The sequence below is a fragment of the Neophocaena asiaeorientalis genome, unplaced genomic scaffold, assembly GCF_003031525.2.
Source record: "Neophocaena asiaeorientalis asiaeorientalis breed wild unplaced genomic scaffold, Neophocaena_asiaeorientalis_V1.1 scaffold134, whole genome shotgun sequence".
Classification (NCBI taxonomy): domain Eukaryota; kingdom Metazoa; phylum Chordata; class Mammalia; order Artiodactyla; family Phocoenidae; genus Neophocaena; species Neophocaena asiaeorientalis.
The window spans coordinates 406,701-416,229 of NW_020185339.1; the positions used below are offsets into that span (position 1 = coordinate 406,701).

The following is a 9,529-nucleotide window of genomic DNA, read 5'->3' on the forward strand; positions in this document are numbered from 1 at the left end:
TCTCTTTATGGTGAAGAAAAATGTTTTTTCCATGCAAGCACACTCTGTTTTACCCTCCTAATGTTTTTCAGAATTCTAATTACTTTCTAATCTTTACTCACAATATTCAATTAAACTGCTTAATAATCATGTCAAAATGTTTCTACTAATATGTGTTTTCCTCCTAATACCTTTCTATATTTCTTATCTGCAGCAATAGCTCACATATACAAATTCCTAATATATTCAGTATGTTTTAAAAATAGAACTATTCTCTAATTTTCCCTGACTTACACACAAGTTATAATTTTGATTAATACTTTTCCATAATTATACTTCTATATATTCTAGCTTGAAAGGTACAGGATATCTATTCCACTGAAGTAGCAATATGATAATTCAAAATTAATATATTTCAGGTTTGAGGGTTACCAAAAAAGAGAGTAAGAAACATACATACAAGTAATTTTCACATTATGCTAAATACACAGAGAGCAAGAATAGAGTAAGGTAAAATTACAGTTGGGTAAAATGAGAAGTAAAAATGATTTCAAGATGCTGAACCTGTGGAAGAGGTTTTCTCTTAAATACATTTCCGGGAGTTTCACCCAAAAATGCTAGGCTCTCCTTTACTCTTACTTTTTTACGAATGTTTCTGTTTTACCATTTTTTTAAAAAAAACTAACATAAGATATTCTACGTTTAAAGTTTCTACAGGGTATTTAAAGTCTCCACTGGATCACAGTACATTCCTAAGCAAAGTAATAATATTAGAGTATATTTCATTGTTTTCCTTGGAGCTTTTAGGGAAAAAATACTATTCAATATAGTTCTGCTCTCCTATCTACATTAAATTCCCAAGTATTTATGGTTCAAATCACTATTTCTAATATTTTTAAAGATTGAAATTTGTATTGTTTTATATTATATGCCAGAGGAGGAAACAAATCCAAAAATTATTAGCTTAAAATAATTAAATTTTTAAGCCAGTGAACTTTATTTATTTATTTATTTTTTGGCGGTACGCTGGCCTCTCACCGCTGTGGCCTCTCCCGTTGCGGAGCACAGGCTCCGAACTCGCAGACTCAGCGGCCATGGCCCACGGGCCCAGCCTCTCCGCGGCATGTGGGATCTTCCCGGACCGGGCACGAACCCGCGTCCCCTGCACCGGCAGGCGGACTCTCAACCACTGCGCCACCAGGGAAGCCCAAGCCAGTGAACTTTAAATGGTACGTGAGAGGTAAAGGTAAATTTCTAACTGCAATATTGAGTACTTTCAGTCAAACAACATATACCTTCATTAATTGTTCTGGATTTTCTTTACATTCAGTTCGTAATTCTATCCTTAAATGCATATGATTATTAGAAACTGCTCCATAATCATAGCCTATAAAGAGAAAGAAATATTATAACTTTAAATATTAGAGCAAGACACAACATGTTAAAATCCCAAACTATTTCATCATCCTTTAATCTCAAATTCTACCACAGCATATTCTTGATCAGTAACTCAAAACAACAGGAAATACTGAAGAACAAAGAACATAGGAAATCTGTAATCTTTATTCAAAAATAAAAATAACAGATTTTTAGATCTCTTTATCACCTTTCATATTCTAGACTGAAGTTCATTTTCCATGTACACAGAATAATGCTGTGTTTAATATCACAATGACACCTTGATTAGAAACCAACAAAAGTTCAATTCTACCTGCCACAAACTAGCAGTATAATCTTTCAGCACAAGATACTGAAAATGCTTTAATAAAAGTCTTACTTTAAAAGATTACAATTATTAACGTGTAAATGAAGTAAACTTTCATTCCCAATTTTTTGAGTTTTTGTTGAATTTTATTGTGTTTTTATCATCTGTGCAGATGTAGTTATGCTTCTTTTCCTTATTCAATTAACATGTTTTATCATGGTAATGTTCCCTAGTAGTAAACTATTTTTTACAGATGACCATTCTGCTAATTAACTGACTATTCACACCTATTTTGTCTATTATTATAGATTTTCTTTTTCAACACCAATTCACAACCTCTCTGGCATGTTTTCTTATGTGAGAGCTGAAAAGCAAAAATAACATTCTCCAGATGCCTTTGAAGCTAGGTTTCTGAGGGTGATTTAGGTTCTGCCAATTGATACATTTGTGTAAGTCTTTCTTTTCTTTTCTTAAAATTAATTAATTAATTTATTTAATTTTGGCTGCATTGGGTCTTCGTTGCTGCGCGCAGGCTTTCTCTAGTTGTGGCGAGCGGGGGCTACTCTTCATTGCGGTGCACAGGCTTCTCACTGCAGTGGCTTCTCTTGCTGCGGAGCACAGGCTCTAGGCATGCAGGCTTCAGTAGTTGTGGCTCGCGGGCTCAGTAGTTGTGGCTCACGGGCTCAGTAGTTGTGGCACATGAGCTCAGTAGTTGTGGCTTGCGGTCTCTAGAGTGCAGGCTCAGTAGTTGTGGCACACAGGCTTAGTTGCTCCACGGCATGTGGGATCTTCCCGGACCAGGGCTCGAACCCATGTCCCCTGCATTGGCAGGCAGATTCTTAACCACTGTGCCACCAGGGAAGCCCAGTCTTTATTTTCATAAAAATATTATGTGTGAAGAAAGGCAGAGAGAGATTTTCATTTTTCTGGCTCAGACTATGATAGAGGGTGCTTTGGGTTGGAGATAGCAGGGTATAGTAGAGGATTAATGTCTCTGAATTTCTTTATTATATCAGCAGCTCCTGCTGCAGCCCAGTTCTACAATGTACTTGCATGTATATTTTCTACACTTTGGATGTTCAGCTTAGAATCTGTTTCTTCAGTTCTATTAACAATTCTGTTATTTATTGTAATAGTTAGTCTCCAAAGATGTCACTCCCACACTTCCTGGTATGATACCCTGTGTAGCCCCCTCCCGCAAAGAATCTGTGCTGACCCTATGTAACCACCAGGATGTAGTAGAAGTGATGTTGCATGACTTCTGAGAATAAGTCATATGAATCTTTACAGGGTTCCATCTTAGTCTCTTGATATTTTGCTCACAGGATGCTATTTCTCAGAATCCAGGTGCCATGCAAGCCATAGGGAGAGACCACATAGGTGCCTCCAGCTGACAGCTCCAACTGAACTCCCAGCCAACAATTAGCATCACTGCCAGTCATTTCAGTGAGCCATCTTAGAATTCCAATCCAGTAAAGACTTCAGATGACTGTGGCCCTAATCAACATCTGACTGTAAATGCATAAGAAATGCAAGCAAGAACTGATTAGCTAAAGCCCAGTCAACCCACAGAACTATATAAAAGATAACAGCATACTGTTATTTTAAGCCACTAAGTTTGTTTTACACAAATACTCCCTAAAACCTTACTCCTTAAAGTAGCTATAACAGCTTTTGTCTACAAATGAGAGCCCTAATCAGTACATCCATATTCATAAATAAAATTAGCCTCAGTTTCTCTTATGTATATGTATGTGAAGCTTGCACAGTTTTGTATTTAACATGTGTAGTTTGGGGCTTCCCTGATGGTGCAGTGGTTGAGAGTCCGCCTGCTGATTCAGGGGAAACGGGTTCGTGCCCCGGTCCGGGAAGATCCCACATGCCGCGGAGTGGCTAGGCCCGTGAGCCATCGCCGCTAAGCCTGCGTGTCCGGAGCCTGTGCTCCACAACGGGAGAGGCCACAACAGTGAGAGGCCCGCATACCGCAAAAAAATAAAATAAAATAAAAAATAAAATGTGCAGTTTTTTACAAATGAAATATTATATAACATGCAGATTTTTTTGCTCCTTGATGGATTGGAATAATTCAATTGCAAAATTATCCCTAGTTCCTAACGACACTTGAGAAGAAATCTCTTTCCACCTTCAGCCAAATTATTGATTTAATCATGTCTTCTCCTTTATCAAGCAATTTTGATAATATGAATTTTCTTAGAAAATTATTCTATTCATTGAGACTATCAAACTTATTTGATTAGAGCTATATACATGGGACCTTATAATTTTCTAAACCACTGTTATAACTGTAGTTATATAATCTTTCATGTAACTAATTTTTTATAATTATATTTCCTTTGCTTTTTTTCATAATTAGGCTCTATACTTGCCAATATATTTAAAATACATTTTCATTGTATAAACTTTAGTAAATATAAATAGGAAAACCATTAAAATCCCCCATAACTTGACTATAGATAAGCACTGCTAAAACCTGAAGGGTCTACATAAGTCTTTATACATCCTTTCACACAGGTACTCAGAACAAAAACCTTGGAGCCAAATTTCCTCTCTTCCTTTCATACAAATCCATCAATAAATACTTTTGTTTCTTTCTACCTTAAGAATGTTTTCTAGAATGCGACTGTTTTTCATCATTTCTACTCGAATCACTCTCATCTCTAACCACACTACCGTGACAGTCTTGTAGTGGACTCTCGCTACCTCAAGCCATCTCCTCTGCAGTTTCCAGAACGATTGTCTCAAAATATGTCAGATTCTGTCACTCCTTACTCAAAAACCTTCATATACTCAGAACAGAATCCAAAGTCCACACCTTGGATTGATAAGAGCCCTGTATGATCTGACCCCTTATTTTCTTGGATATAACCACAAAGGCTTACTATTCTTTGAACATATCATGCCCACTCAGTGTGCCTTGGCCTTTACGATTCCCTCTTTCTGGAACACCAGCCCTCTAGACATCCACGTGACTCACTTCTCCTTCATTGAGATATCCCATGTGGCTTACTGTCTCATTTCAGTCACTACTTAAATATCACCTCCTCAGAGAGGCCTTCTTTGACCTACCCTATCTAAGATAGCAATCTTCAATCTCTATCCCCTTCTCTTTTTCTTTCTTTTTTTTTGGTTGCACTGGGTCTTAGTTGCGGCAGGTGGGCTCCTTAGTTGTGGCATGTGAATTCTTAGTTATGGCATGCATGTGGGATCTAGTTCCCTGACAAATGATCGAACCCAGGCCCCCTGCATTGGGAGCACAGAGTCTTAACCACTGCACCAGCAGTGAAGTCCCTATCCCCTTATCATAAAATCCTTCCTTCATAGAAGTTATCATTATTGAAATATTACATATGTATTTATTTGTTTATTGTCTGTCTCCCCACACCAGAACATTAGAATAAGAGAGGACCTTTGCCTATTTTGTTCCCTGCTGCATTCTCAGTGGCTAGAACATATCCTTTCACAGAGTAATATTTTTCGTATAAATATCTATGAATACCCACATTATAGTTTATACTAATATTTTTATAAATGACATCAAATTTCATAATAATTTTAATAGTATATCATGAAACTCTTTATGTTATTAAATATTGTCTAAGCCGTATTTTTTTAATGAGTGTATTGTTAGACACACCAATGTCCTGTTGAACATTTCGGTTGTTACCATTTTTCATTATAAACTAAGCCAGGATTAATTCTAGTTAAACCTTTGTTCATTCTATTATTCTTAGAATAAATTTGCAAGAAGTAAATTTGCTCAGTTGAAGCAAATAAAGATTGTGAGGCTTTGATATAAATTATATTTTTCTCCAAATATATGTATGAACTGATACTTCTAAAATAGTCCCACAATTAGTTTTCTTTTCTTTAACATAAAGTAATAGAATGTCTGGTTTTAATTAGAACTGGTAAAACAAATTGTTAGTGGCTAGTACTTACTGGAGACGTAAGGAAGGTAGTAAGTAAAACAAATGAATGAACTAAATTGAACAGACCAATATACTACGGATATTTTATTAGAGATAAATGCACATACCTGTATATGACAAGAGACAAGAACTTCAAGCAGTTTAATTTTCTAAATTATAAATTATTCATTATTCATACTTACAGAAAACTTATCTGCCAAGCAGATGAAAACTGTACTTACTTAAAACATCAGTATCTTCCATGTCCTGAAGAATGAGCTCTTCAACAGTTTTACTTTTATTCTTTATGACGTTAATACAGTGAAGAACTGAGTCAGGTAATTCATCTAAATCCTAAAAATGTAAATAATAAAAGAAACTGTAAAATTCTTTACTAAAACTATGTATCAAAATCTGTTTTGATATGCCAAAAATTTGAGTAAAATGTGTAAATGAGGTAAAAGGGCTCCGTATAAAGAGCATAATCCAAACAAATATATTTGGTTAAAATTTGCTTTTAATTTTCAGGTGGTTATAAATTGCATCCATGATTCTGTTGGATCTCATATTCAAATGAATAATTTCAGAACTTTTGTCACAGTTAAATTAGCTGTGAATAAAAAGATACAATAATATAAAAATATTATTTTCTCCAAAAGTATTATGTAGGTTATTGCAATCCTAATTAAAAATCAAATTGTAATTATTTTTTGAAACTTGACAAATGAGTTTTTTGAAAAAAGCTTAGTTGAAAAGATTTTGAAATAGCAGAACTACTAAAGGAATTTGACCCATTTTATATTTAAAAATATAAAACCACTATAGGGCAAAAATTAACACAATAATGGAAAAGAATAAATAGCCTTGGATAGATCATATGTATAACAACTAAATATATATAACAGATATGACAAATCAATTGAGAAGAAGTGGATTATTCCATAAGTGACCCTGGGAATATTTGTTAAATATATGCAGGAAAATTTTAATTAGATCTACTTTTTATAACATAGCTGAAAATAAGTTTCCATTGGATTAAGGATTTTTATATAAAAGAATGAATCCATGAATAACTTTTCTAGGCATATAAACATTGGAGAAAATACACAAATGAAAAGAAAATAAATGGTTTCAAAAAAAGTAACTATTCTTTGGTCTAAAGATTTCACATACATTTTGCTTTTTATGCATATCTAATCACATTAGAATGCTCATGATTAAGTAAAAAAAGCAGGATACAAACATACACATGTGTGCAGATATATGTATATATACATACACATACTTATACGTATAGTACAATCCCAATTTTGTGAAAAATGCACACATATACATGTGAAGTTATAGGTAATTTCTACCTTCAATATACCTTTTATATTTAAATATCTACTAATATATATTGCTTAAAGGTGACCCTAAGGAAAAAATGAGATAAGTATACAAAACACACTGAGAAAAGTAATATTTCTCCTAAAAGGCTTATCCAGTTAAAAGGCTCAAAAATACAACACAACACTTACTGTATCACTATTATCACTCTGGGTTTCTGATTTTGAATCACTATCAAAATCATCTTTTTCCAAGGAAGAAATGCTGATTTTATCCAATTCAGCTTCTATTTCTTCTTTGAGCTTTATATCATCATCATCATTGTCTTCCATCATCCTTCATAATAAAACACAAAACCATTTAAAGAAAATTGAAGAAGCTAAATGCTGGTAAAAACTATAGGTTCTTTAATGTGCCATACCAATCCAACATGCTCTAGGTAAAAATTTAGTTTAACATAGCTTTAGTTTAACAAACTTTTCTCACACCTTATCATGGCTGTACTATATATTGAAGAAAATGTTTTCTCCCTATATTCATTCATTATTTCTTTAATGTTTTGACTACAAAATGATCAACTCTAATAGTACTCTTAAATTCTCTAAAGGAAAAGTTACATGGAATGAACTGGCTTACCTTTCTGAACCAAGAAACTTCATACTAAAATTCATTTTCATGGTAATAATTAATGGCAAAATACCTCTGAACAGCTTGAGTATTCAGAGATTAAAATACTTATAAGAGAACAACCTATGTCTATATATGGGGAAACATGTGGTTAGTTTCTACTCATTAAATCAGAGCTGTTAATTCCACCAGATAGCCACATGTTTTAACCAACAATAACATGTTGCAATAATGGCTAATACATGGCTTATAAGTTCAATATTTATTTCATTTAAATCTCTAATGCTTGTAATGGATATGGGTCAAGCAGTACATTGTAGTAGGTCTTCACATCATCATCGTTAACTACCATCATTAGCTTCCATGTATTAAGTACCTGTGACAAACCAGGCACTAGAAGACACTTGAGTGATTGATAACTTAATGGGTTAAAGGTCATTATAGTCATTGTATAGGCGAAAAACCCAAGGTTGGAAGAGGTTACTTAACTGCCATAGTATGATGCTAGTAAGTAATGGAAGCAGGATCCTAATTCAAAGATCCTGAATCCAAAGCCAGTGCTTTTCCCACTATCAAATGGTATCCAAACTCAGTCAAGCTCATTATCTGTCCAGCAATCCCCTGAACAACTTCTAGTCCAATAGTCTTGAAACTGCAGATGGTAACCCATTCGTGGATCAATAAATTAATTTAGTAGCTCTTGATCATCTAGTTTAAATGATAGGATAGAATAGGAAAAGTTAGGATAGGTCAAAAAAGAAACTGTAAGTGCACTACATATACTACAGGTAAAAGTTGTTTAAAAAAACTTGTTTCAATTATAAGTACATGTATATGTATGCATGTGTGCATGATCTGCAATGAAAATTTTTGTTTATTTTACTGTGGGTCTTGGTATAAAAAAAAAGGTTGAAAAATATTGTACTAGTCAGCTTTTATTTTATTTTCCAGACTATTCCAAACTTTCATTCTTTCCTCCAGTCCCTGGCCTTTCCACTGCTGTCTTCTTCCCGGCCCTTCCTTCCTTTTTATCTTTCCTTCCTTCCTCCTTCCTTCCCTCCTCCATGCTCTCTGTTCTTCCATCCCTCCTTCCACTCCCTTCCTCTTTATTTTCCATTTTTTACTCATTCATCTCAAAATCAACTTTTTGGGAGGCTACAAGATGCATCCACAACAGTGCTAGGTGCTACAAATACACTGATTAAATAAGTAACCTGTTTTCATAGAGTTTATAGTCTAGTTAACAGAGAAAATGAAACATCCTCATTTTCCTATTTCTTTTCCTGAAGTCTCTTCTTACTCTAATCTTATTAGGAGAGGAGACCCTCTTCCTAATAAAGTGTAATCCTGTACTTATGCTCTGAATCTGATAACTTCTCACCTACTGAACTGTCTGCTCCATCCACTATTCCTTCTGTTTACTACTTTGCCATACATTTGTATTGCACTGCCACTCCCTCCATAAACAAAATCAGTTCATTCCTATCAAAAAAAAAAAAAACCCACACAATACCTGTGCCTGTCCTTCCTCTAGCTATAGATATCACGTATCTTTCTTTCACATGTAAATGATTTAACTCGACTGATCTCCATGTATTGCATACACTCTTAGGCATTTATCCCAGAGAAATGAAAATTTCATTAATAAATGAAAATTTATGCTCACACCAAAACAAATGTTCACAACGGTTTTATTCATAATAGTCCCAAACTGGAAACAACCAAAATGTCCCTCAATAGGTGGATAGTTAAACGGACTCTAGTACCTCCATACCATCAGCAATAAGAGGCATGAACCACTGATATATGCCACAATACCAATGAATCTCCAGGGAACTATGCTTAGTAAAAAGCCCACAGCAAAAGGTAATAGACTATATGATTCCATTTACATAACACTTCTGAAATACTAAAATTTTATAAAAATGAGGACATATTAGTGATTGCCACTAATGGAGTG

The 9,529-nt window shown here is 34.3% G+C and overlaps 1 protein-coding gene across 1 annotated transcript in view; it reads right to left on the minus strand.

Moving 5' to 3' along the window:
* The window catches only part of LRRIQ1 (leucine rich repeats and IQ motif containing 1), a 217,210-nt gene that overhangs the window by 165,606 nt on the left and 42,075 nt on the right, over positions 1-9,529 (minus strand). Inside the window, exons 3-5 of the mRNA XM_024736878.1 lie at positions 7,134-7,278; positions 5,856-5,967; positions 1,275-1,366 (exon numbers count right to left, since the gene is read on the minus strand). Of these exons, the coding sequence (XP_024592646.1) occupies positions 1,275-1,366; positions 5,856-5,967; positions 7,134-7,277 (348 nt within the window). The 5' untranslated portion in view covers position 7,278. The remainder of the gene's footprint in view (positions 1-1,274; positions 1,367-5,855; positions 5,968-7,133; positions 7,279-9,529) is intronic.